Source organism: Meleagris gallopavo, chromosome 25, assembly GCF_905368555.1.
Source record: "Meleagris gallopavo chromosome 25, MGAL_WU_HG_1.1, whole genome shotgun sequence".
NCBI classification, from domain to species: domain Eukaryota; kingdom Metazoa; phylum Chordata; class Aves; order Galliformes; family Phasianidae; genus Meleagris; species Meleagris gallopavo.
In genome coordinates, this window is record NC_139428.1 from 1771464 (window position 1) to 1798435 (window position 26972).

Sequence of the window (26972 nt, forward strand, 5' to 3'; positions counted from 1 at the left end):
CGTGACCGGAAATAGCGGAAGAGTGCGGGGTGAGCTCTTCCGGGGGCGGCCGGAAGCGTGTCGCTGTGGGGTGAAGTCGGTGCGGATCTGAGGGGGTTTCAGATCGTAACGGCGCCGATGACGTCACAGCCCTCACGTCGGAGTTGTCGCGTGTCGTGAGGTATTTCGCCGCGCCTTTGGGGGTGTATCCGTAATTCTGCGCCCGCGCGGAAATAAAAGGCGGTGGAAATTCCTGATGGGGTCCGTTCGGGTGATGGTGCGTAAAGGCCGCTGAGGGGGTCTGGGTGGAGAGTCCTCTGGGCGGAGAGTCCCGGCGGCTCTGGGGGCCGGGGTGGCCAGCAGGGACAGGGAGGGGATTGTCCCCCTGTGCCCTCGTGAGGCCCCATCTGCAGTACTGTGTCCCCAGTACAAGAAAGACAGGGAGCTGTTGGAGAGGGTCCAGAGGAGAGCCACCAAGATGATCAGGGGGCTGGAGCACCTCCCTACAAAAACAGGCTGAGGGAGCTGGGCTTGTTCAGCCTGGAGAAAAGAAGGCTGTGGGGTGACCTCAGTGCAGCCTTCAGTACCTAAAGGGAGCCTACAGACAGGAGGGGAGTCAGCTCTTGGAAAGGAGAGATAACAGCAAGACAAGGGAAATGGTTTGAAGTTGAGGGAGGGAAGATTGAGGTTGGATGTCAGGAGGAAGTTCTTGACAGAGAGAGTGGTGAGGTGCTGGAACAGCTGCCCAGAGAAGCTGTGGATGCCCCGTCCATCCCTGGAGGCATTCAAGGCCAGGTTGGATGGGGCCCTGGGTAGCCTGGGCTGGGATTAAATGTGGAGGTCGGTGGTCCTGCGTGTGGCAGGGCGTTGGAAATTCATCATCCTTGAGGGTTGGAGCTTCGTGATCCTTGAGGTCCCTTCCAACCCTGGCCATTCTGTGATTCTGTGGAGGCAGGATGAGGGGCTTGGGGCCATACTCATCTCGGTACTCAGGGCGCAGGGGCTCTCCCCCCTAGGAAGCAGTGTGTGGCAGTCAGCTCCCAGCAGCCCTCCAGGAAGGTCCCAGGACAGAGCTGTGGGGCATGGTCATGAGGTAGTAATTAGCAGCCAAGAGGGAGCACTATCGTCAGTCATGGGGGCGAGATATGGTGCAGAGCCATGGGACGGGGGTTGGGGTCACCCACAGGCCGGGGTTGAGAAGGTTCAACGGCAGGAGAGTGAGCAGCACTGTGGCCATGGGTCCGGATCCAACTCCTTTCATTGGTCCCAGATCTGTGAGTCAGTTTGGAACTGGGGGAGGGTAAGGGTTGTGTAATACTGTCTCCTGTGGGCAGGTTATGGGAAATGGAAGTGGTTGAACAGTCTACCTCTCCTCCCCACAGGTAGGGCCTTTTAAGTCTGAAGCTCATTAAACGCAGTGATGCTAATGAGTTCCCCCAGTGGTACCCAAAAGTCCCCACCACCCCATACTGCCCCAGTATCCCATCTCAACCACCCATGCAAGTTCACAAAATTGGGGGAGGCATAACTTTATTTGGGGCGGTACAGATTGGGGTGGGAGGGTCCAATTGAGCTCCTATAGGAGTCCAATGGGGAGGACCCTTGGGGGGAGTCCTGCCTTGGTGGGGAGTCACAGGGGGGTGAAGCGCAGGATCCCCCCCAGGTGTCGCCGTAACCAGGGCTGAATGCGGAAGAGGCTGATAGCGAAATCCCTGGGGTGGTGGCCAGGGGGGGCTGGGGCACGGAGCAGACCCCCCTCGGCATTGCGGCCCCCCCTGTGGCATGGATTGAAGGTGCCCCAGCTCAGGATCCCCACCTGCAGGGAGGGGGAGATTGGGGACCCTCAAATGGGTGGGTGGGGGGGGGGGGTTGGGAAGGGGGGATTCAGCCCCCCCCCCCCCATAGCACTCACCTGGAGGAAACGGTGGCGGCGGTCCACAAAGAGGGAACCCCCAGATTCACCTGGGGACATTTGGGGACATTGGGGTATGGGGATATGGGGACAGTACAGTGACATGGGAACAATATGGGGGCATGGGAGTGTGGGGATGGGGATATTTGGGGCCTCCACACACACCTTTGCAGGCTGCATCCTCCCGCTCACTGCCGCTCTCCTGCCCACTGCACAGGAACCGTTCTGTCACCACATCCTTCACAGAGGCATTGGCATGGGGCATCCCAGGCTGCACTGCACCCCCCAGGCAGGAGGCACGCTGTGGGTCAGAGCCACGCTATGGGGCAGGGTCCTGCTGTGGGGCAGAGCCCTGCTTGGACTCTTCCCTGTTGTGGAGGGTGTTTGGGGCCCACTATGGGGTAGAGCTGTGCCTTGGGGCAGCTCCACACCTCTTCCTGCTCCTTGATCCTGACGCTCAACCTCTTGCCCTCCAGTGACACAAACTCGGCGGGGACACGAGTGTGGCCCAACAGCTCCACCTCTGGAGGACATGGGGATAATATGGGGAGGTATGGGGGGCTGGGGACATGGGGATGGTGACACAGGGATATGGGACATTGTGAAATTTGGGGATATGGGAACAAAATGAGGACTTTTGGAGACAATATGGAGATGGGGAAATGGGGATGTAGGAATAGGGAGACATGGCAACAATACTGGGGGGATACAGACTCAGGGATATGAGGCGTTGTGACATTTGGCAATATGAGAACAATGTGGGAACGGAGATATAAGGACACATGGAGGTGGGGATGATGTTGGGTGCCCCCACCTTGCTTCTGGCATGTGGTCCCTGGTGCCATTCTCAGAGCTCTGTTCGCATCCTCAGTGCAGGGTATGCAAATGCGCCTTTTTTGGGGGGGAATTAGATTTCTTAGGGGGGTCAGAACCCCCTCAACATCAACCTGCCCCCCCCCCCCACACCCCACTGTCCCACTCACCTGGGGGCCCCTGTGTCTCCCACCTCCTTCTCAAGCTCCACCAGGGCCACATCATAGTCGTAGAATTCAGGGACCCCCCGTGCCGCCCTCCCCCGGATATCAAAGTCCTCATGGAGTTTCCACCCCCGGATGGAAACCTCCTGACCCCCTGCTGCAGACCCCCAAAAATGGGAATCGGGGGGAGTCCCAATGGGGTGGAGAGGTCCTGGATTTGGGGTCCCAGTGGGCTGGGAGGCTCTGGGATCAGGATGAGGGAGTCCCCACTTTTGGGGCCTTACCCAGCTCGGCGCTCCAGTCATGGGGGCTTTCACCCCCCAGGAAGCAGTGGGCAGCCGTCAGCACCCAGCGGCCCCCCAGAAGGGTCCCTGCACAACGCTGCTGCACTCCAGTCTGGGAGAATACAGGAGGAAGGGGTGCAAGAACATGGGGTCTGCATTGGAATTCCCTGTCCCCACTGGGTCCTCCCATCCCCAATGGACTCCTCCACCCCCAATGATCCTTCATTACTTCCCCCCAATCCCTAAAGAATCCCAATGATCTGTAATGGATCCTCCCAACCCCGTGGTTCCCCAATACATTCCCCCCATCCTCACTGGATCCCTCAGTTCCCAGTGGTTCCCTCCTCCATCCTCAATGAATCCCAATAAATATTCCTTTGACCCCCAACATTTCCCAAAGGATCCCACATCCAAGATGGTACCCAAAGGGTTCCCCTTCATCCTCAATTGCCCCCAGTGGATCATCTCCAACCCAAACAGATCCTCCCCAGTGCCTACCCTCAGTACAACATGCCACGGTGGTCGGACAGTGCCAGCAGGGATGATGACACCACAGAGGTCCCCGATGGCAGTAGCAGCCAATGCTCCCTCCAGTGCCTGGCGTAGTGCTGACGCATCTGCCAGCTTGAAGGCATGGCGCTCATCCCGGCGGTGCGAGGCCACTGCCTCCAGCTCGGCCATGTCCACCTCCAGGGTCCCCACCCCAAAAGCATAGATGTCTGGGGGTGAGGGGTCAGGGAGTAAGAAAGAGGGCAGGGGACACCTGAAGCGGGGTTTAGAGAACCTGAGTTGGGACTGAGTGCACTGAAGGTGGCTGAAGGCCTCAGAAGTGGGGTCTGGATGTCTCACGTGAACATTGGAGCACGTAGAACAGGGCTTGGGGCATCTAGAACAGGGTTAAGGGTCCCTAGAATGGGGTGTGGGCTATCTGCCACAGGGTATGATCGTAAGTATGGGGTTAGAGGCACCAAATCGAGGTTTGGTGACCCAGGATGGGGCACTGGCCCTGGGGATAAGAGTAAACCAGGGTATTGACCCCACTGCTGGTGCAACAGCAAATAGTGGCCAGGGCAAAGGGACACAGGGGGCAGGGATGTGGAGATGGTGGCCTCCAGATGCCCAAAGCCCAACTCAGGTCCCTAGAACTACTGAGGACACCTCAACTCTACTCCTCAGCTCTCCAAAGCCACTCCCAAGGTCCCCAAAACTTACCTTGATGTCCCCACACTCCCATCAATGTCCCCATGAGTGTCCACATGGCCCCACTGATGTCCCGAGTCTACCTCTGAGGTCCCCCAAATCATCTTTAAGGTACCCAGTGCTACCTCAGGTGTTCTCAAACCCCAACTGAGATCCTCAAATCCACCTCAGAGATCTACAAAGCCAACCTTAGTGTCCCCATTTCCCTGCTAGTGTCCCCACACACCCACCCAGATACTCCTCGCGGTCCTCTCTGATCTCCAGCACATCCTCAATCTTGGCCACCGCGTCCCGGGGATGTCCACCAACATTGAACCTCCCTAAGGGGCAGCATGATGGAGCTCAGCCCGGCCCCACAGCATCCACCCAAGCACTGTCCCCTCATTGTCCCCACCATCTGTCAGCAGGATGACAACATGCCGCGTGTTCCTCCACACGTTGGGTTGGCCATCACGCATTGACCGCTCCTTTTGGAAGAGGATCATGTGGTAGACCTCCAACAGCGCCCCATGCATGTTGGTTCCTGTTGCATTTCTGTGCACTAAGGGGACAACACCATGTCACTGTGTCCCCAGTGCATTCCCAACTTTGGGGTTGGCCACTTTGGGGATGTACCATCAAAGTTCATGGCCTCCAAGCGCGCGATGACTTCGTCAGCATCGGAAGCGTCGTCTTCGATGGTGGAGATGATGACATGCGTGTGGGTGGCGAAGGAGACAATGGCAAACCTGAGGGGCACCTCGAAGCTGCTGAGCTGTGGGGCAGCAGGGGGATGGGGACAGCTCAGGGCACCCATTCCAGACCTCCAACCTGTGGGACCTACACCTGTGGTCCCATTCCATCTCCTCATGGTCCCATCTCACCCCATCATCAGTCCCCATGGTCTTAACCTCATCCCGTGGTCTCATCTCATCTCCTCATCTCTCCATGATCCCCCTATGGTCCCACTTCTTCTCCTCATGGTCCCACCTCATCTCCGCTCCCCATCCCCCCATCTCCCTGTGGTCTCCCCATGGTCCCACCCCATCTCCCCATGGTCCCACCCTGCTGTCCCCTCGCACCCTATCCACGATGGCCACCGCACTCTGCCGGAAGAGCTCAAAGTTCTCCTGTTGGACACTGCCAGAGGCATCCAGAAGCACGTAGACATGGAGGGACTCATTGCGACTCAGTACAATGCGACGTCCCAGGGACATGTCTGTCACCACAATGTCACCGTGAGGTCATTCTGATGATGTCACCGTGGTGTCACCACAGCGTCCCCCAGCTCACCACTGTCATTGCGGGCACCCGCCAGCTCCAGGATGGAGGCGAAGGAAGAGCCAAGGCCACTGCTGATGTCCTCAGGGAGGTCGAAGGCGTAGGGGTCTGTGGGGACATTTGGGGATGTGGGGATTTGGGGACGTGGGAAATTGTGACATTCTGGGCAAGTGGGAACGTGGAGACAATATGAGGACATTTGGGAACATTATGGGGATGTGGAGATACGGGGACACTTGGGAACACGCCCCAAGACATTTGGGGACTTAGGAACGTGGGTACCTGGGGACACAGGAAAAAGGGAACAATATGAGGATATTTAGGGACATGGGAATATGGCACATGGGGATACAGGACATAGGGACATGGGGATTTTGGGGGACGTGGGGGTATTTGGGGACATGGATATATGGGACATACATGGACCTGGGAACATAGGAACACAGTTCCACTCACGGCGGCAGGTGGGTTCAGGCCCGGACCACCTCCCAGTTTCCATACAGTAGCGCCGGGGAGGTCCCAGAAGCTGCAGCCCTGCCCCACAGTGCACCCGAACCTCGGCTCCATGGTGCCGTCCCCCGCTCATTGTCACCCCCCCCGCTGGTGTCACAGGGGGGGGACAGTCACCTTCTAGGGGGAGAATCAGTGGAGGTAGCCCTTGACCCCCTCCCCAAGGGACCCACACACCTCATAGGGATGACCCCCAACCCCACAGAGACTCCCCAGTCCCGTAGGAATTCCCCCATCTAACTCCTGTCTTCCCCCCCCGGCCCTTAGTGACTCTTGACACACCCCAAGGACCCCTAACACCATGAGCCCCCCCAGATATTTTTTCCTTTCCTCTAAGCCCCACAGGGACCCCTGAGTCCCGACCTCCCAATCAACCCACCTATCCATCCCATGAAGACTCCCCCCCTCCAATCCCCCAGACTCATGTTCCTTAACCCCCCTCAGCCCTATAAGGACCCTCCAACCCCTGTCGTCCCCCCATCCTCCTGAAGAATTCTGGGAACTCTACAAGAAATTCTGGGGTGTGTAAGAGGGACTTAACACCCTTCCTTCCCCCCCACCTCTCCCACCCCCCTGGGGTATTTTGGAGCGTCACTGAGAGATTTGGGGGTGATTATAAGGGCTCTGCCCAACATCCCCTTCTGGAAAGGATTTTGGGGCCCTTACGAAAGATTTTAGGGCTTTTGAGGTATTTGCCCCACCCCACAGATATATTTCAGCCCCTCTTAGAAGAACTTCGGGATCTCTATGGGGATTTTGCCACTCCCAGAAGGATTTGGGGGCCTTTATGAGGGATTTTGCCCTCACACCAGAAGCATTTGGAATTATCTATAGAAGATTCTGTCCCTCCTCACAAGTATATTGGGGTATCTATAGGGATTTGGGGACCTCCCAAGAATTTTGGGGCACTTAAGAGGAATTTTGAAGACCTTGAGGGATTTGGGTGCCTTGTTGAAGATTTCTCGGGTCTCTTAGAGTGATTTTGAGGTCTCCCAGGGATATTTTGGCCCCCCAAAAAATTTTGGGGCATTTCCTGGAGGCTTGAGGGCCTTTTGGAAGGATTTCGGGCCCTTTAGATGGGTTTTAGGGCTTCTCCCACTCACCGCCGTCGTCGCACACGGGGGGGGGTTCGCTCCAGACACCCCCGGTTCTGCAGCGCAGCTCTGCGGCCCCTCGCAGCACGAAGCCGTCGTCGCACGAGAAGCGGAGGACGCTGCCGGAGGGGTACGCGGGGAAGCGCGGCTCCACGGTGCCGTGAGGGAAAGAGAGCGGCGCGGGGCAACGGAGCGCTGCGGGGGGTGAAGGGCGGCAGTGAACACCCCACCAACACGCTCCCGGGGTTTTGTTTCCCCCCGGACCCCATTTCCGGAGGACCCCTGTGGAAATGCCCAATTGCGGGGAACCCCAAAAGCAGGAAAATCATTTTTTCATCACTGTTTCCTACCCGGCCCCTATTGGAAGTGCACCCACTTCCTGTCTACCCGGAATTCGCCCGCCACTTCCTACCCCAACCGGAAGTGGGCCTCCCGCAACCTATTTCGCACCTCGGCACCGGACGGGCTCCGAGCTGCCCCTCGGGAGACCGCAGCGCTGCCGGGTTCGGCCCGGGGGGTGCGGGTAAGTGCCGGGGGGGCACTGCGGGGCGCAGCGGGGAGAGGCGGAGGGCGTCACGGGGAGCACCGCGAGGAGCAGCAGCACCCACAGAGCCATAGCCGGGAACTAAGGACCCCGAGGGAGAAACGCGGGGATAACGGAGCCGGGGGGGGGCAAAGGGAAGGCCCTGCCCTCCCCCAGGGGCGGCTCTGCGCTGTGGGCCCGCCTCCTGTGCCCAATGGAGGGGGACATTGCTAAGGGGGCGGTGCGGCGCAGGATGATGACGTCATCACTACCATCCTGTTGCGATGATCTCGAAGTGACAACGGAGCGAGGGGCCGAGGATGAGAAGGGAGATGGGGGGAGGGGGCAGTAATGACGTCACGACGGCTTCTCTCCGCACGTTGAGGCCCACGTGACCTCTCAGTTCTCCCCAGTGCCCCCATTATCAGTTTCTCCACACTGTTCCCAGTTTCCATGGTTCCTTCCGGTTACCCCACGTAGCCCCCACTGACTCCAGTTTCCCCCCATTAATTCCATCACCAGCTGCTCTCTCCCACCACCCCCAGTTCCCTCCGTTAACCGTATTGCCCCCCTCATCCCAAGTGTCCCCAATTCCCCCATTGCCCCCAGTTCTCTCATTGCCCCCATTAACCCCATAGAGATGAATTTCCTCGAGGGTGGATCTTGCTACGTGATATTTCCCAGCCAACATGAAATATATCCTTGAACTAACAAATACAGAGAAAGGTGAGGAGAAAGATCCGTCTGCACATCTGTCTGCAGGGGATGTTCCTCTAAACTTTGACTTGATGCTATCCTTAACTTTCTGCTTTGTATAATACTCCATTTGTACATATGGACGAAGCTTTTTCCTCCGCTCAAATCAAGGTTTTTCAGACAGGTAGAGCTTGTGTTTAGAGGGATGGGCATCCCTGACACCTGGGAGAGAAATACATCTGCTGATGACACTCCCCAGCCAAACAAAAGTAGTGCTGTCTTGTGCTTTCTGGTCCCACTCGAGGCTAAGTGAAGTGTCCACACAACCACAACTCCACTTTACGTACGATGCCACTCCATTTTGTTTTTCTTAATCGAGGTTTCAAGTCTCATGTTGGTTCCACGTGCCACTTAACAAGGCAGGGCAATTTATGATCCTTTCCACTTTTCCATCAAGATTTATCTTTCCACATTCACATTGGTACCCAATGTCCAGGCCCTACCAGAGATCAAGAATTCTTATCATTAGTAAAATGAGTGCAACAACAGGGATGGGTAAGCTCAATGTGGTGTACAAACCACCTTCATTGTGTATTCGTTGTGCAATTCGTCATGCAAATATGTGAACATTCAGTGTAGGCTTCAGTGCAGCATTTTTCATTGAGGTATTTCCTTCTTTATTTTGAGAACTCTCAGAAAGACAAAGAAAATGTATTTAAATAAATAATAAATAAATATAACAATGCATGGCAGGATAAAAGTAGTAAAAACAGGGACATTCCCAGTGCCAACATGTACACCTTCCTATGGAGTGTGTTAATTGCATACTTTCTTTCATGGGAAAAGGCTATATGACTGAGACCTAAAACAGTGAATTTCCTGAAGAAAATATTTCTGAATTATCAGGATTCAGTGAATCCCTTCTGGAAGAATTCTGTAGCTCATAAATAATGGATCTTCTTGTTATTTTGATTCGCCATGAAAGCAGGTGATTGTGAAGATGGATGTGAATGTGATCACTGTCATTTTCTTTGCTGCTGTAACAGCTAACAGTGAAGCTTTGTTTTTTTCATTTTAGGTGGGTGCTAAGTTGAACTATGATTGTTATCCCCTAATGGCTGACAGCTGGGAAAGCATCACTGGAGAAGGACCACCAGTGAGGCAGACTTTAGAGAAAGGTGAAAGGAGAGGTAGAAAGCTTTGAGTATCTTAGTAAATTCCCTGCTGTTACTTGGATGCTTGGTTGCTGTTTGATGCCCGTGATTTGTACATTTCTCAAACCAGGTGACATGAATAATTTAATGAATTTTAGACCAACAAAAACAAGACTCAGTGCACACAGTGATTGAAGTATTGTCCTTTGGGAGTTAGGAAAGGGAAACACAGCCACTGGTTGCAGACAGAGATGAAAGAAAGAGGTGGTTTGCCCAAAGATACACTGCATTTCCCAATGGGAAAAAAAAAAAAAACAACATTCAGACAAGTGAAAATCTCTTCTGGAGCAGTTTGTAATAGGTACCTCTACAAGCTCATGCATCTGCCAAATAAAGGGAATCATGAATCATTTCCCAGAATAAATATCTTCACGTTTCATGCGTTATGCTCTGCTCCCAGTTTTATTTTCATGGAATACAAAATCCCTCCTTCTTATAGTGTGATTCCTTTAATGGCATCTGAAGTATCATATTTGCCTACACAGCTTCAACCTGTACAGACAGATCTGAAAAGAAATGGCCTTTCTTTGTTCAGAGAGGAATTGTGCTGGTGATTTCTGCAAGCTTACAAATATCTGTTATCTGTAGTCCATGTCACAAGCAATTACAGCCATCTTAGGACTCGACTTCCCACCATCAGGGTGGGTAACAAATGGTGTTGGAGGTGAGGTGTGTGTGTCCTGCACCTCAGAAAAACTGCAGGCTTCCAGCCATCTGTTGGGCTTAATTCTTCAGTCATTGGCCTGCTTCCTTTGGCATCCTCTGCTGTTCAACGTGGAGGCATAATGTGCAGTTGGGAAGAGAACAGGGGTTAAATGAGACTGACAAGGCACCATCCAAAACCACCGGGGGGAATTGAAGGACGTCAACATTTGTTTACTTTTTCTCTCTCTTTCAGGATCTGTTGCAAAATGTAAAAATGAAAGGAGGAAAGTCTGCAGGTACCACTGATCCCAAGCAACCTTTGTATCGTGTGTGTTTGCCTGGTAAGTTTGCATTTCAGATCACATGTGGATAAACACAGCTCAAGGCCCAAACAGGTGACTGGCCCATGAGAAAGGACTTGTGGCAGCTTGGGAACACACATACACTGCCTCTTGCTTCTGTACGTAGCAAGAAGAAACCTGTTTGTGAGCTCTGCAACTGTAACCAGGTCTCCCTGCTTTCTGTGAATGATGCTTTCTTGTCTCCTGCTGTCATAAGTAGAGCACTGAGGTGGTGTGGGCACTCTGCTGGCCAGCTGCCCCTACCAAGGTGAGTGCCTCTCTATTAAACTGATGGATATTAACTTGCCTCCACGTATGTTTTCTTTGGGATTGATAAACCTTAAGCAGAAGTACTAGCCAGGTTTGTAATTACTAATACTCAGCTCGTTAGCTGGTGCTACCTGCAGCAAGGTGAGGGTGGGATTGAGACTGAAAGAGTCACGGCTGCTTGTGCTGCTGTTCTTTGTGGCAATCTGGTTTAGTATATTAATTCACTGCTTTCTGTCAACAGTAGTTGAGAGAGCTGAAAGCCAAAGCAGTCAAATATTTTAGGTTTAGGTTGGATATTAGGAGGAAGTTCTTCACACAGAGGGTGGTGATGCACTGGAACAGGTTGCCCAAGGAGGCTGTGGATGCCCCATCCCTGGAGGCATTCAAAGCCAGGCTGGATGTGGCTCTGGGCAGCCTGGGCTGCTGGTTGGTGACCTGCACACAGCAGGGGGTTGGAACCAGGTGATCATTGTGGTCCTTTTCAACCCAGGCCATTCTATGATTTTATCAACTTAGTAGGTATGTGTGTTCTGTGGTGGGTGTTGTGATAATAACTAGAAACACATTGTAAGGAGCTTAATTGGCAGTGACCCACCACAATGAAAAGATCAGATTTCTTGGGGCTTTGTGAAAAATGACCTCCTGGTTATTGGGGTTCTTTGCAAAGATCTGACTTCTTGGAGTTTCATTTTGTAATGTTTCTGTCTTAATAAACAAAGGTGTGTTTTTTGTAATGTAAAGGAGGATGCAGGAGAGCAGTTGCATCAGGTGTGTGTGCACACATTTATACCACTTCATTAACATAAAATTGGAGAATATGAGCAGAGTAAATACAGAGTAATTACAGAAAAATAAACAGCACCAATACAACAAGCTGCTGAAACACACATTTCCTTCTATCTTTCAAATATGCAGTTGCATTAGTTGTCTTATCTGCACTGAAATAAACATTTGAGAAATGTATTGTGAACCTGAAGAGCTATTTCTTTGTTTTTGTAACAGCTAAAAAGACACTTCAGCATGGAGGAATCTTTCTTGCCTTTCTCCTGCTACACTCTGCTACATGACATGTGTTGTAACACAGAATTTCCTTTAAGTAGTGATTGAGTGCAGATGATACACCTAGCTGAAGAGCATGGCACATGGCTCTGTCATGGAATGGACAGCTGATGTAAATGTGTACCTTCACCTTCCACAGACACTTCCTTTGAAGAGCATCTTATGCTTTATGGGTGCTCACAGATTCATTATAACAAAGGATGCTGGTCAGCACAGAGCTGTAGGAGTGGATATCTCTTCCTAAGAAGCACCAGGACTGTACCCGTGGGGTTGTTCTCCAGTGTCTCCTTACTTTTCTAGGGTTGTGTTATCCTGACTTCTTGCCTCCTCCCACCTTCCCGTTGGCACTGCAGGGGATGAGGTGGGAAAGCAGCAGTTCCTGGCAGGCAGCCAGAGTTTTGTCTGCCTCCCACTGTTATGCAGAAGATGATAAAGAAAGATTCCCATCTCGTGGAGGGTAGAAACTCAAACCCTACATTCACAAAAACTCTCAAATCCAATTAGCAGAAAGAGCTGCTCTCCTTACCACAAAAGGGGAAACGCATGGCAGCAAGCTGCTGGCCCTGCTCAGAGCTGCTGCTTCCCGTTAGGGCTCCTCTTTGCAATCCCATGAGGCCAAAACAGGCTTGAAAGGTGGGCCTGGGTGAACCTAATGATGTTCAACACAGCAAAGTGCAAGGTTCTGCACTTGGGTCGGAGGAATCGCAGGCATCCATTCAGACTGGAAGGAGCGGTCCTTGAGAGCAGCCCTGCAGAGAAGGACCTGGGGGTCCTGATGGATGAAAAGCTTAACATGGCCAGCAGTTTGCTCTTGCAGCTCAGAAAGCAAATGTTATCCTGGGCTCCATCAGCAGAGGGGTGGCCAGCAGGGACAGGGAGGTGATTGTCCCCCTCTGCTCTGCTCTCGTGAGGCCCCATCTGCAGCACTGCGTCCAGGTCTGGAGCCCCCAGTACAAAAAAGGGAGCTGTTGGAGAGAGTCCAGAGGAGCCACAAAGATGATCGGGGGCTGGAGCACCTCTCCTATGAGGACAGACTGAGGGAGCTGGGCTTGTTCAGCCTGGAGAAGAAAAGGCTGTGGGGTGACCTCAGTGCAGCCTTCAGTACCTAAAGGGAGCCTACAGACAGGAGGGGAATCAGCTCTTGGAAAGGAGAGATAACAGCAAGACAAGGGAAATGGTTTGAAGTTGAGGGAGGGAAGATTGAGGTTGGATGTCAGGGGAAGTTCTTTACAGAGAGAGTGGTGAGGTGCTGGAACAGCTGCCCAGAGAGGCTGTGGATGCCCCGTCCATCCCTGGAGGTGTTCAAGGCCAGGTTGGATGGGGCCCTGGGCAGCCTGGGCTGGGATTAAATGTAGAGTTTGGTGGCCCTGCATGTGGCCCTGCATGTGGCGGGGGGTTGGAGCTTCGTGATCCTTGAGGCCCCTTCCAACCCGGGCCATTCTGTGGTTCTGTGCAACGAAACCCCCCGGCCCCCCCGTGCCGCCCCGCAGCGCCGCTCTCCGGTCACACGCCGCTCTCCGGTCACACCCCGCTCTCACCGCGGCCGGCAGGGGGCGCTGCAATGCGGGGCGGGGCCGAGCCGGGCGCTGCGGGCTCCGGGCGGCGCCATGAAGGACTGCGAGTACCGGCAGATCCCGCCCGGTGCCGCCGCTCCGGGCCCCGCCGTTTCCCCGCCGCCCGTTGTACCGGAGCGTCCAGGCGAGAACCGGCGGCCCCGACGGAAATGGGAGGTGTTCCCGGGCCGCAACCGCTTCTATTGCGGCGGCCGGTTGATGCTGGCGGGGCACAGCGGAGTCTTCGCCCTCACGCTCGGTCTCATCCTGGCCACCAGCGGTCTGTTCTTCGCTTTCGAGTGAGTCCGTGCTGCCCCCAACGCCGCTCCGCGTCCCTCGGCCGGCGGTGCCCGCTGTGCGGTGCGAGACATCGCGTCCCTCCTTCCCGTTCTGCGCGTGAGCTGCCGGGACCCGGAGGAGGAAAAAGAGGAGGAGGAGGAGGAGGCAGCGCTGAGCTCGGGGTCCTTTCCGTGCCGGTTGTTCGGGGATGCGCGGTGCCGGACAGCCGAGCTCGGTGCTGTGCCCTCCCGAAGCGGAGGAGAACGAGCGCTCCTTTCCCTCTCCGCTTTGGGCAAAGCTCGTGCCGTGTTTGATCCCTGCTTAACCCGGGCTGCGGGGGGGGGTCGGGCTCGGTGACCCCCGTGGGTCCTTTCCTAGGGGGGATATCCTGCGGTTCGGTGATGCTGCGATGGAGGAGGGCAGAGGCTGTGCGGAGCGGTTGGCTCCTGGTGCTGCCTTGGTGCTGGAGAACGCGGGGCTGCCGGCCCCGCACAGCTCCGGTGCTGCAGGATTTGTGTTACGGGAGGTGTTTTGTGCTGGCTCCTGCTGTGTTAGAGGTCTCTGCTTCAGCCCAACCCCCTCCCCGGGGTAATTTGTAGTGTAATAAACGATAGTTGGTTCTGAAGGGACGGTTGGTAACAGTGCTTATATATGTGAGTTTGGGGTTTTTTTGGTCATTTCACAGCTGCCCCTTCCTCGCCCGTCACCTGACCCTGGCCATCCCCATCATCGCAGCTGTCCTCTTCTTCTTCGTCATCAGCTGCCTCCTCCAGACGAGCTGCAGGGACCCCGGGATCCTGCCCAGAGCCACCCCCAGTGAGGCTGCAGACCTGGAGAAACGCATCGGTGAGAGAGCTGGGCCCTCTGCTGTGCTCTTATGTGCTGTGTGCTGCTGCACGCTGCCTGCTCAGAGCTTTCCTTTCTGCTTTGCCCCGTTGCTTTCCCAGGCAAAGCCCTGTGCCTGTAGCACAGCAGCAAGCCAGGCTGTGGCTCTGTACAGAGCTGAGATGAAGGAGAGCTCACGACATCAGCATCCTGAGCGTGGTGCTGTCAGCGGCTGTGCTGCAGCTGGGGGTGCACAAAGTCCCCATTCAGAGTCACACTGCTGCACTCGTGGAGGCAGACAGGCAGAGCGTTCATCGTCTGTGCCGTAGTTCAGATCTGGGGCTGGGATTTCTGGGGATTTGATTTCCAGCTGAGCCTACAGACCTCGGTTTATTTTCCCTCTCTTGGAAGAGACAGTTCTGTGCTACCTGAGTTCCTCCCCTCTGCCCTTCTGTGACGTGGCTGTAGTGCAGAGACTCTGTCAAGACAGAAAGCTGATGAGGATTAACCAAGCAGCATTTAGAAAGCTGCCTACAGCAAGAGGCACGCTTGGAAGACAAAAAGCTTCCCTCGATGATGTGCTTATCCCCACATCATCTGGGATTTGAGGGGAGAACTTGACAGGCAGAATCTCCTGAGTAGGATTCCTGGATCAAGGAAGTGTTTCTAAAAACAAGTAGGAATGAGATCCTCTTTTCTGTTTTCATGGGACAGCTGCAATTGCGTTAAAACTGGTGCCGAGATGGAGATTGTTGCTGCACAGGGAGTGGTCCCTCAGTCATTTCATCTCAGTGTGAGTGAGGGTGGTCTGTTCTGATGCATGGTCCCATCTCTCACTGCTCTCCCTCCTGCTGGTGTTGGTGGGGTCACCCCACAGCAGGAATTTTGCTGTGATGGACACTGAGCTGCCACTCCTTGCTCAGGTCGGTATTGGGAAGGTGGAGGAGCTGTGCAGCAGGAGATGAGAGAGCAGGATGGACCTGGGGGGTGGAATCCACACTTGGGGTGTAGTAAAGGCACTGTGGATTTGTAACCTGGAAGCACTCAGCCAGAAGTGCAGGGGGGGTGGGGGGAGAAGGGGGATGTCCAGTGCTGGGATGTTTCGGAATGCCAGTGTGAGAAGGAATGGAGCCCTTAACCTGTGTGCTCACTCCAAGTGGCACCATCCCTCCTGAGGCTTTAGTGGGTTTCAGAGCTGCCTGTGGTAAACCACGACAAATCTCTGCTTAAGCATCCTGCAGGTAGTGAGGCTGAGCAGCCTGAGCCCTGCAAGGAGGATGAGGTGAACGGCCAGAGTTGGAAGGGACATCAAGGATCACAAAGCTTCAACCCCCTGCCACATGCAGGGCCACCAACCTCCACATTTAATCCCAGCCCAGGCTGCCCAGGGCCCCATCCAACCTGGCCTTGAACACCTCCAGGGATGGACGGGGCATCCACAGCCTCTCTGGGCAGCTGTTCCAGCACCTCACCACTCTCTGTCAAGAACTTCCCCCTGACATCCAACCTCAATCTTCCCTCCCTCCACTTCAAACCATTTCCCCTTGTCCTGCTGTTATCTCCTCTTTCCAAGAATTGATTCCCCTCCTGTCTGTAGGCTCCCTTTAGGTACTGAAGGCTGCACTGAGGTCACCCCACAGCCTTTTCTTCTCCAGACTGAACAAGCCCAGCTCCCTCAGCCTGTCTTTGTAGTGGAGGTGCTCCAGCCCCCTGATCATCTCTGTGGCTCCTCTGGATCCTCTCCAACAGCTCCCTGTCTTTTTTGTACTGGGGGCTCCAGACCTGGACACAAATGATATGATGTGTCCCCAGCTCTTTGCTTTTCACTGCATCAGTGCCATTGTCTGCTGTGCTGCAGTGCCCAGGAAGGTGTGTGCACCCATGATCTGTGTGACCTTCAGTAAGAAATGCTTTAGCAAAGCTGACATGGAGCATTTCCCATCTGCCCAACTGAGGGCAGCTGCAAGGCGATAATTCTGTACTTGACTAAAAAACTGGCTTGAAAATCTTCTCAGAGTGGTTATCTGTGTTTCTATTTATAAATGCTGACAGCAGTAATCTGGCTGCAGATGCTGCCTGCTGCACCAGCTGTTGCTGGTAATATAATCCATTTATTTTCCTCTTACCTTGCTCTGTTACATCTCTATTTTCAAAGCCTTCCCCAGGAGTGGGAAAGGTGCTCTTTCAAGAGTGGCTGAGACAAACAAATAACCCAAAATTGCAGACATGGCACAGAGATTTTCCAGCTCCCAATTTTGCCGAGCTGATAATCAGTTTCTAGCTGCCAGCTCCGCGTGCACAACACGCAGGTGAAACACACAGCATCTCTGCAAATCCTCAGTTTCACCCATGTGGATAAGGAACCCTCTCGTGCTACTGATGCGCACGGGTCAGTGAAATCATCCTGGAGCATCTGAGATGTGCTTGCTGTGCTGCTCTGTGATGGGGATGTTCAATGCCTCGTTGTGCCTGGCAGCAGATTGGGGTCCCGTGGGATGTCAGCTGTGTCCTGGGGTGGTCGGGTGTCCCCTGCACTGCTCTGACTGTCCCTCCTCTCCCTTGCAGATGCCATGGGGACCTCCACGTACCGCCTGCCAGCCCGCACCATGGAAGTGGTCATCAATAAGTACGTGGTGAAGCTCAAATACTGCTACACCTGCAAAATGTTCCGGCCCCCACGCACCTCTCACTGCAGCGTCTGCGACAACTGCGTCGGTGAGTCCCGAAAGCAGCAGTGCCCATCCCGTGGGTGTAGGGGTGGCTTATGTTCCTGAGCAGACTGCTTTTGCTTTTCACAAGGGGTTGTACAGTGAGATAACAAGAGGTCTGTCCTCTTCTCATTTAAATAGAAGTGGCTCGGGTTGAGGGCTCAGCATGTCCAGTGCTCTGTGTCTCTCTCCCCTGTTTTGGACAGGAGTGTTCCATGATGTGTGGTTTTACTGGAACAGCTGCCCAGAGGGGCTGTGGATGCCTCATTCCTAGAGGTGTTCAAGGCCAGGTTGGATGGGGCCCTGGGCAGCTTGGGCTGGGATTAAATGTGGAGGTTGGTGGCCCTGCATGTGGCAGGGGGTTGGAGGTTCATCATCCTTGAGGTCCCTTCCAACCCTGGCCATTCTGTGATTCTGTTAAGGCTTCACCAAGTGCAAGGTTTGCAGCAGGCTCCAGGTTGTCTCTGGCCTCCGGGTGGTACAGAAACTGCTGCAGGTTGTGGTGTAGCTCATCTACGCATTCACTCCGTGCCTTCTGGCTGCGGTGGGGCAGGAGAGAAGGAAGACAGGAAAAGCCCCCAAGGCTCCATGCAGGCAAGCCTCATGCAGGGAGCACTGTGAGTGAGCAGAGGAGCAGCACAGGGCTCAGTGGCATGAGCAGAGACTTTGCTCCTTGAGGGAGGCTCTTGGTAATCCCCCATGGGGCCCCGGAGCCACGCATTGCACTTCACTGGGGCAGATGGAGCAGCAGAACCCCGTGACTCTGATTATGTTTGGGAGCTCTCATGTGTTTCATGTCTGGGGATAGCTGTGGGTGGCTGGGGCTCCTCCTTGCACTGGATCTGCTGCCTGGAAAGCAGCCACAGACAGGACAGCATTTGGGGAGGTACAATCTGGGAGAGCAGGCATGCACTGACTTTGTGTCAGAGTTTTGTTTGTGTTGGTGTCCCCTGCAGCAGGTTTACAGCAGTGCTTCAAGTCTGCAATCCAGCCCTTTCATTAGAAGATGGGAGTGTTGGGAGTGTTTCCAGGCATACTGTACCTGCCCTGGGTTCCCAGGCAGTTTCTTGGATTGTAGAGCCGTATTTTCATAACTCTGTATATTATTTTCTGCAAAGGGAACAGACACACAGAGGGAGAGCAACAATGCTGTGGATACACACCCAGTGCTGCGGGGTGCTGGAGAAACTGCCACGTTTTCCCTGCTCTCTTTCAGTTTTAGTAATGGGAGATGTTACCGGTCACAAGGCTTGAAAGTGCAAGGTGATAGGAAAGTTTTGACCTTACATGATTTTTAAAAAGGGGTGTATGAACAGGCTGCAGGGCTTGCCTCAAGCTTCTCAGCAATGATGCTCTGCTGAGAGCTGCTGATCTCGGGACAGGGAGTGCAAGCTGGGTTCTCAGCTGGTCGTCAGAGGCTCAGCAGCGAGCGGAGGGCAGCAGCAGCCCTCACTGTTTTCCTGTGTTTCAGAGAGGTTTGATCACCACTGCCCCTGGGTGGGCAACTGCGTGGGGAAGCGCAACTACCGCTACTTCTACGCCTTCATCCTCTCCCTCTCCTTCCTGACAGCCTTCATCTTCGCGTGCGTCGTCACCCACCTCACCCTGCGTAAGTCCGGCTGTCAGCAGCAGCAGCACACCTTGCTTTAGGTGACAAGCAGCTCGGGGCCCTGGGGCAGCACGAGGTTGCTGAGTGGCTTTAAGCCAGGCTTCCCAGTGCAGGTATCCCAAATAAATGGGGGTTCACGTTGCGGGGAAGCCCAGAATCAACTCCTCTCCTCTCTGCAGAGAAACCTTGAGAGCTGGTGACGGAGTTATCCTCCTCCAGAGCAAATGTATTTGGTGCTATCCCAAATGGGTGGGCTTTAGTGTGTCTTCACTTAGCCCTGCAGAGGAGGTGACCTCCCTTTCAGCTCTAAATCTCCTGGACCTGCACTTGCTCGCTGACATCTCTGCACAGTTGCAGCCCGTAGGTGTTTTTGAGCAGCCAGACAGATCCCTCTGGACTGCAGGGGTGGCTGTGTGCTGGGGAGTGAAGCATTGCCTGGAGGTGTGAGGCTGCCTGGTGGAACCTGGTTCCTTGTCCCATTTGCCTTGCAGGCTCTCAGAGAGATGGATTCCTCACCACTCTGAAGACAACACCTGCAAGATATCCTTTTGGTGCCAACAACTGCTTGGACAATTGAGCAGTAACAATTAATTGTGTAACAAAGAAGGGAAGCTGGCTCTTCATAGGGGTGGCCTGATGCACTTCCCATGGTTTAATGCCCAGGTGCCAGGTTGGGGCAGGCAGGTATCAGATACTCACAGACTGATGGCATCACCAGTTTGGTTACGTCTTTACTCCCACTTCTAGTTTGTTGCCAGGTATTAAGGTTGGGTAGCAAACTTGATTCCCAGCTTGTAAGGTTATGTAGGAAGAAGAACATCTGAAGAAAGTTGTGCATTGGTGGATGCCTGCAGAATGGCACGGGGATGGAGAGGGAGCTGGGGTGCTTTCATGGCCCAGTTGGTGTGGTCTTAACTGTGAGTACCTCCCCAAAACAGCTTGTGTAGATGACTTTGTTCTCTGAGAATTCCTTGACTTTTGTTTCACTGTGCTGGAGCTGGTGATTTGTTTTTTCTCAGTCTGGTCTATTTTGGGCCTCTCAGGTTTTCACACTTACTTAGTTGCCTCGAACCTGACCACGAATGAAGACGTGAGTAGCCAAACCCTCATCTTTTCACCCCAAAATCTGCTGAGGGGCTGCCAGCCCTGCTGCTCTCTCAGCAGAGGTGAGGCTCCCCAGGACCCCCTGGCCATGGTGCAGGATCTGGGTGAGGAATTCTGCCGTAATCCACTGACAAGGAAACAGCTGTGCTCCCGGTTTGCAGAGCTGAGCAGGGGAACAACAGCAAACAGCAGCGTGGTGGGAGGACAGCATTGGTGTCAGGTTGGGAGGCAGCGCTCTGAAACGTCAGAAGGGTCACATGTGTGGGGTTTTTTCCATTCTGTATATGGCTTTGCTTAAAATGAGGAGTTCTGACGTAAAAAAAAGGAAAGCAGGCCCCTGAGGTTTGGGTGTTAGCTTGGGACATGGGTGATCTTAATTCAGCATCCTGTCTAACCACAGGTTTCCTGAGAGACCCTGGGCAAGTCCCTTTGTCTCTATTAGTTCCTCGTGTCTAATTAGCAAAAAATACACAGATGTCTTCTCGGGAGGTGTACCTTAAAGGCTGGGGTGGTGCAGACTCAAAGGGCTGAGTGAGTGCCCTGAGAAGGGCAGATTGTATGGAAAAGCAGGATCTGTCTGATCCTCAGAAGGAATCAAAATTCACCCTTCTGACCAGAAGTACCTGTAATCCTTGCTGGAAGCTTCCAGCACTGCATCCCATCAGGTTTGCATCCCTTTTTTTTTTTCTTTTTTTTTTTTCCTCCTTTTATTTCTTCCTCCTCCCCATTCTGTTAGCTGAGAGCGGTTGGCTGGACTGCACCTGGCTGTCACACCTCAGCCCCACCAGCCACGAGCCCAAAGCTCCTCCAGCTGTGCTGCCCACGTCCCAGGCACGTGTTGCATCTGGGGAGGGGGAGTAAAAACAGAAGGAGGAAACAGGGTGGTAATGGTTCAGTGCAACCAGGGGCCCAAGGCTGGGTACAACATCTGCCCGCCTGCGTGCGCCTACGCTGAATGTGCCCTGAGTTTCAAAATCAGAGTCCTTGTGACAGCTGCTGAGGGTGGAGACATGAGATTATTTCCTCCTGTTGCAGAACGACCTGGGAGTCCCCTTGCTGTTTGTTTAACCTCTGGAGCATGAGAGGGACCGGTAGGCAGAGCGCTGCTCTGAAGAGCTTTCAGCCTAGCAGAGAAAAAAGAGGGGTGAGGGTCAGGCAGTGGCACTGATGGTGCACAGCATAGAGGGGACACAGCTCTGGAGCTTCTGATTGCTGAGCCTGGGCAGAGGCAGGAGCAGCACGCTGCCTTCATGCTGCCCTGCTACTCATCACACAGAGGGAGGAGGTTTGCATTAAGCCCAACCTCCCACCTCCTGAGTGAGGATTTGAACCAAGCCCCCCATCACGCCATTACCTCCCATCACCTCTTTCCTACCTTAATCTGCGTCGTGTCCTTTCCTTTCCTTTCAGATCAAAGGGTCCTGGTCAAATAAGAGAGGCTCAGAGTTTGCCAATCCTTACAGCCATAAAAGCATCCTCACAAACTGCTGCGCGGTGCTGTGCGGACCATTCCATCCCAGGTGAGAGCTCAGATGACCCGAAATGCTTGGCAGCATCCCACCAAATTCTCCACAACAGCTGTTAGCGTTGATCCGGGGAGCTGCAAGCAGCTGCTTTTGCTGCTCTGTCACCAGAGGGTGCACTGGGACAGAGATAGGCTGCCTGCTATGCACCTCTGCGTCCTGCTCTCTGCATTGCTCCCTGCGTTACCCACTGCTCTTCGTTGGCCTCAGAGGTACTGAAATGCCAGCATTGCCGTTCAGCAGTGCTAAATGTGGCTTCAGGGAGCTGAGCTGCGCGCTGGGAGGCTGTAGAACAACATTTCACCCAGAATCCTTCCACGTTTACTTTGGGTTCCTGTGCTAAAGTCCTTTCGCAGCTCCCACTTGGGTCTGTGGCAACCCAAACCTTTCTGTTGGCTGTGTGGTGGGCAGGGAGCTGAGGAGACCTCCTGTGGGTCGTCAGCTCTGTCTTTACAACAGAACTGTCTGCATGTCAGGAAGGTTTTGGTTTTACGATCAGGATTGGTTTACAGCCCAGGCCAGCAGAGGGTCTGCAGAAACCATCACTGAAAATTATTTGATTCGGGGGCTGTGCGTCCAGTCTCCATGTCCTGCATCCTAACCCTCCTCCCCTTGCGTCTCTTCCCTTTTGTTTTCCAGTTTGATAGACAGAAGAGGGTTCATCCAGCCGGATGTGGGGACGCCAGCCAGTCCAAAGAGCGAAATCCCGTCCTTTGGAGCCAAACCTGACACCAGCATGGTAGGAGGTGGTGCTGGGGTGTAGCCCAGTGCCCGCCATGCCTGCACCTATCTCCAGCAGTACCTTCCCTTCTCACCATCTCCCTGGCCTCAGGCAGGACAGCTTTGTGATGCAGATCTGCCAAAGACTCGGTCGAGCCATACGTTGCCTTTTTTTATTATTATTATTATTTATTTATTATTTTTGTTTCTTCCTTTCACTGTGATGTGACCTGCCTGGACTTCTGACTGATGCAGCACCCCGGGGCTGCCTGGTGCCAGGAAGCGGGGATCCCTCCTGCACCTGGGAAGCAAAACGGGTCCGGGGAGAGCCCTGAGCCTGGAGCATCACTCCGGGGAGTGGCTGCGTGCCCTGTGTGGGGCAGTGAGGAGCTGAGAATGGGGCGTGGGCTGGCAGAGGGATCCTGCTTGGAGCTATGCTGCTGAGCCTTGTCTGCTAGGCTGGTGCAGGTGGAAGCTCCCTGGTGCCCCTGCTGTATCCACGAACGCTTTTTGCTCCTCCGTGCCAATGCAGAGGGGTTGTGTGTCTTAGCGGCCAGGTATTCAGCTTGACCTGCTGCCAGAGTGGCTTTTCTTTTCCAGCAGCTGCTGTGCCTTGCTGAGTTGTGGTTGTGCAGCCATGGGAGCTGGCTGGGTGTCCTGCCTGCTGCTGGTGCTGTATTCTGTCTGCTCACCGGGGGAGTGCTGGGGAGATCTTTGCATGCTGCCTCTGGCATTAAGACAAAGCTTTGCAGCAAGGGCACAAGTTAGGAGAACCCTCATAGTGAGGAAGAAGAAACGCATACACCATCCTGCAACTCTCCTTGTGAGAGGCTCCAGCTGTGAGATTTGAGATCCTTAATTTGCCAGGGAAGCCTGCCTGCATCCAACCTGTAAGAGAATGGAAGGCTGCAGGAAAGTGGTGACTTCCCAAGGGCTGTGCCTGTCCCAGGTGGTTACACAGAGAGAGCAGCAAGTGGGTTCTGATCTCTGACAGCCTCACATCATGCTCTCGCTTTGGGTTTTGGCCAGCAGAGAACTCAGGGTGATCCCTGTGTGCCTTGGTGCATCGTTCCCAGCCATGGAGATGTGGGTGAGCCGGGTTGGACTCCCAGCTCTGCAGGTTGCTGACAGGAGCAGTAGAGGGAGACTCACAGGCCTTGTTAGCAATACTTGAATCGTGTTACTAAAAGCTGCTGGATAATTTTGCACAATTTGTAGATTTATTTTCTATGTAATGTTTTTATATTTGATGTAGATAGCGTTGTGCATGTTAGGACCAGGGCGGAGCCTTGCAGGGCTTTGTGTCAAGCTGCCTGGTTGGGTTTCCTGGGAGTTTCAGGCAGGGGTTTCAGCCTGGGGCAGGGGGCAGCCTGTCCTGCTGTTAGCCAGAGCTGTGCTGCATGCAGCAGGTGACTGAGTCAGCCCACATGGAGGGCTGCCAGCTTGCCATGGCCACCAGCTTGCCTTCCCCTCTGCAAAAAGCCCGGCTCGCCCCAGGGGCCCAGGTGAGAGCGTGGCAGCTGCTCCATTTCTGCTGCATCCCAGCAGATGGCCCTCACTGAGCGCAATGGGAGCAGTGTGGCTCCGTGCCATCCCATGGGCTGTGTGCTTCAGCCTGGAAGCCTAAAAGCCACCTTGGCATCCAGAGAGGCTGCTGTGCCCCTACGTCCCCACTGCTGCACAGCTGTCCCAGGGGTTTGTCCCTGCCAGCAAGGGCTGAGGAGGAGGACCTGGGGCCAGGAGAGTGGTGTGCAGGGCATCAGCAGGGCCCAGGTTCCTTCCTGTTCTTTTTGAAACCGGTTTCCTTGATTACTCGTTGTAATAAAATTATATTTTTAAAGAGTTAATTGCTTGGATTATTATTTTATTCCTTTAAGACAAAAGAGGATGTTGACGTTGGATGGTGCGTTAGTCACGGGGCTCGTCTGGACGCCCTCCCGCAGGATGGGGCTGCAGAGGGGGGGGACACTGAGCACCAATTGATGCTGGGGGGGTTTGCCCCAGGTCTCAGGGCAGGGCCAGGTGTCGCCCTGCTCATGCATCTCTGCTTGGAGCTGAGTTCCTTCTGGGCCCCGCACTCCATCCATCACAGCTCACACACCCCGTGCCCGCTGGCGTTGTGGCGCGTAACTCTGGTGTCTTCCCCAGGAGGATGCCTGCCAGGACTTTGCTGTTTCCTGCACAGCCTGATGGGACGTGCCCTCTCCTCTGCCCTTGGCCCTGCATTCTGGGGGCTGGCTGGTAAGAAAGGATTTCCTTTTTCTCCTTCAGCCCATCTCATCTCCACCGCATGTCCGGCTCTGCCTGTGAAGCCCTCCATCACCCTCCAGCCGTGCTGATACCTGCATGCTCCCACCTGCCTTCCTGCAGCCTGGGTGAGCACAGCAGGGTGCTTCCCCCTCCCCCCCCAGTGCTGTGAGATGGAGCTGGACTGGGTCAGCCCAGCTTGGGGACAGCAGCCCCGTGGTGTTTGCAGTAGTGCCCTGCATGGTGCAGGGATGTGTTTGTGGTTTGTCTGGACTGGGAGCACATTGCGGTTCCACCCCTCATTTCCATCTCTCCGTGCCTCGGTTTCCCTGTGTGTAATGTGACATTTGTCCTTCCATGTGCCTACCATCAAGGTGAGTTCTTTCTCCTCCTTCCTCGGTCCTGGGGCTGTGCAGTGTGCTCAGGGCAGCACGGAGCTCCGCAGGCCGGCGGCCCCTCTGCCCTTCTTGGTGCACCCTGGGGAAGCCAGGACCCCACGAACCTCCCGATGACGACAGCCATCAGCACCGCCTGTGCCTCTGCAGCGCTGTGCCTTCCTCCTTCCTGCTGGGAGAGAGGGGGGAGAGCAGCCGTGTGCAAGCCAAAGCCTTTCTGAGCCCCCCCACCCACAGCAGGGGCCAAAAAGCCATACAGCATCCCTCCCGAGTGCAATACTGCGTTCCTCCTGCCTCCCCCTCACCGTGGGGACGGGCCATATACTGAGCCAGGGCTCCCAGCACCCAGCCCTACCTGGGGGTTCCTCCTGGGGGGGTTGGGTTTGAGCCAGCAGCGTGTTGCCCACTGCATCCCACTCGACCCTGTAGGATGGTGCATGGTCAACGCTCACCCTCCTCATGAGCTCCCCACCCCCCGCTCCATCACTATGGGGCTCTGATGGAGGGGATGGGTCCCCTCCCCCTGTGCAAAGGGCTTCAAGCCTGGTAGGATTCTGCCTTTTACTTTTGTAACAAAATAAAGATTTTCCCGTTTCCTGTCTGTCTCTGTGGTGCTGGGCTCCATCCCACATCCCTCGCTGCAGCTGTGTGAGTTTAGGGCCATCTGTGGGTGCTCTGAGTGTGATGGGTGGCCATGCTCCCCCCAGCAGGCCACAGAGCTGGGGCTCGTCCCCTCACCCCCCCTCCCCGCCCCCCAACTTGCACCAAAACCGGTAGAACAGAATATTTCTGCAGCTCTTGCTCTGCTCATTGCCACCATTTGGCAGCAGCTCGGTGCTTCTGGCAGCACCTGAACTCTCAAGCTCCACGCTGTGCCCTGGGGGGGACCTGCCCCCATACTCTCCTATGGGGGGGGGGGTTGCTACCATTTTGGGATGAGATGGGGCAGAAGTGCATTCTATTCAAAACCATAGCCCCTTGCATCCGTGAGGTCAGGCAGTGCCCACGTGGGCTCCACTTTGGGCCCCAAAATCCCATAGCCCCCACCGCTCGGCTGGATGGGGACTGGGATAGCACAAAGTTGGGACCGGCAGCTCCCAGCCCTGAGCAACCCCAGCAGGGACTGAGTGGAAGGGATGGGGCTGAGGGTGCTGGCACAGTGCTGGTGAAGCCCTTGGCCCCATCCCCACGTGCTGCCTGCCCGCCGCACCCTGCCCTGTGCCGGCGTGTGGGAACAGGCTGAGAGCGAAACTGCAGCGCAACGCTGAGCGCAGATCCTAATCGGGGCCGCCAGCGCTCCTGGGCAGAAGTAAAATAAAAATGAGGATGAAAAAAAAAAAAAAAATTTAAAAAAAAAAATCCCCACTCTTTCAGTGAGGCGTGAAGGGAGCGAAACGTGCCCTGCTGGGATGAACGGAGTGGGTGGGGGACGTGGCAATGGGTCTGGGGGAGAGGTGGAGAAGCCTTAATGGGGCTCCGGTGGGGTTTGTGGGTGTGGAGCTGCCCTGGGGTTGGGGGCGCCCTAAAATTTTGGGGGAGGAGAGGTTGGGGTTGAGTACTTCCAAGTGCCAGGGCAATTCCCCCTGAGCTGGCGGTGTTGGGAATGCCCTGATCCCAATCCTGGCTCCGATCCCTGTGGCAGTGCTGGGCAAGGTGCTGCTCCTCCTGCCTCCATTTCCCCACCGGTGGGAATAAATACCTGCCCTTCAAGCCCTCGCAATTACCAACAAGTTAATCATCATATAAAAATGACAGTGATAGGATTTTTGGGAGGAGACCATTTTTACAGCCAGGCCCACCCCATGCTGTTTTTCTAAGGGTGTTTGGGAAGGGAGCACGGGGTGCTGCCGCATTCCTGCTTCACCCCAACCTGACGACCCCACAGCTCCCTGTTCTGAGCACTGCTTGCAGATGGGGAAGGGTCCCCAGTTGATCCATGGTCCCCCAGTCATCTGGGGTCTCCATTGATTCCAGATCTCCCATTTATTTGGGGTCATCCCCCATTGATTCAGTCTCCCATTGATTTGGGGACCCCATTGATTCCA

General features: G+C 54.7%; 2 protein-coding genes across 16 annotated transcripts; one reads left to right on the forward strand and one right to left on the reverse strand.

The window, feature by feature from the left end:
- Positions 1 to 1492: 1492 nt before the first annotated feature.
- LOC104914277 (complement C2-like) lies at positions 1493 to 8124 on the reverse strand. 3 transcript variants are annotated; one of them, XM_085208994.1, is made up of 16 exons: positions 7667 to 8068; positions 7226 to 7411; positions 6069 to 6242; positions 5625 to 5720; positions 5414 to 5550; positions 4968 to 5106; positions 4747 to 4893; positions 4583 to 4672; positions 3651 to 3871; positions 3153 to 3264; positions 2875 to 3079; positions 2706 to 2782; positions 2323 to 2414; positions 2057 to 2192; positions 1892 to 1941; positions 1493 to 1795 (listed from the first exon to the last, which is right to left on the reverse strand). In XM_085208994.1, exons 1-16 carry the CDS (start codon positions 7830 to 7832, stop codon positions 1610 to 1612), a joined length of 2214 nt encoding a protein of 737 aa, XP_085065120.1. In that variant the 5' UTR covers positions 7833 to 8068; the 3' UTR covers positions 1493 to 1609. The 3 variants fall into 3 exon arrangements, with proteins under 3 accessions (XP_085065120.1, XP_085065121.1, XP_085065122.1); XM_085208995.1 differs by having other exon boundaries at positions 2875 to 3025; positions 7667 to 8062; XM_085208996.1 differs by lacking the exons at positions 1493 to 1795; positions 1892 to 1941 and having other exon boundaries at positions 2323 to 2452; positions 7667 to 8124.
- Positions 7592 to 25528, forward strand: ZDHHC18 (zDHHC palmitoyltransferase 18). 13 transcript variants are annotated; one of them, XM_085209003.1, is made up of 11 exons: positions 7592 to 7739; positions 9514 to 9613; positions 10548 to 10903; positions 14482 to 14642; positions 17187 to 17336; positions 18801 to 18938; positions 19430 to 19478; positions 19926 to 20028; positions 21453 to 21562; positions 22205 to 22304; positions 24434 to 25528. In XM_085209003.1, the coding sequence occupies exons 3-11, from the start codon at positions 10701 to 10703 to the stop codon at positions 24473 to 24475; spliced, it is 1056 nt and encodes a 351-aa protein (XP_085065129.1). In that variant the 5' UTR covers positions 7592 to 7739; positions 9514 to 9613; positions 10548 to 10700; the 3' UTR covers positions 24476 to 25528. The 13 variants fall into 13 exon arrangements, 7 of the variants coding, with proteins under 7 accessions (XP_085065129.1, XP_085065127.1, XP_085065128.1 ...); XM_085209002.1 differs by adding an exon at positions 8378 to 8465 and having other exon boundaries at positions 7623 to 7739; positions 9514 to 10903; XM_085209001.1 differs by having other exon boundaries at positions 9514 to 10903.
- Positions 25529 to 26972: the final 1444 nt, after the last annotated feature.

What these genes read in the sequence shown, in the direction of transcription:
- LOC104914277 (XM_085208994.1), bottom strand. Translation starts at nt 7,832, where the DNA reads ATGGCTCTGTGGGTGCTGCTGCTCCTCGCGGTGCTCCCCGTGACGCCC. An exon ending in TGACTGGAGCGCCGAGCTGG is followed by an intron (nt 3,080 to 3,152) that starts GTAAGGCCCCAA and finishes CCCCAAATCCAG; the next exon opens with GACCTCTCCACCCCATTGGG. An exon ending in GGAGACACAGGGGCCCCCAG is followed by an intron (nt 2,783 to 2,874) that starts GTGAGTGGGACA and finishes CCCCCAAAAAAG; the next exon opens with GCGCATTTGCATACCCTGCA.
- ZDHHC18 (XM_085208998.1), top strand. Translation starts at nt 13,572, where the DNA reads ATGAAGGACTGCGAGTACCGGCAGATCCCGCCCGGTGCCGCCGCTCCG. An exon ending in GGTCTGTTCTTCGCTTTCGA is followed by an intron (nt 13,817 to 14,481) that starts GTGAGTCCGTGC and finishes GTCATTTCACAG; the next exon opens with CTGCCCCTTCCTCGCCCGTC. An exon ending in ACCTGACCACGAATGAAGAC is followed by an intron (nt 20,029 to 21,452) that starts GTGAGTAGCCAA and finishes CTTTCCTTTCAG; the next exon opens with ATCAAAGGGTCCTGGTCAAA.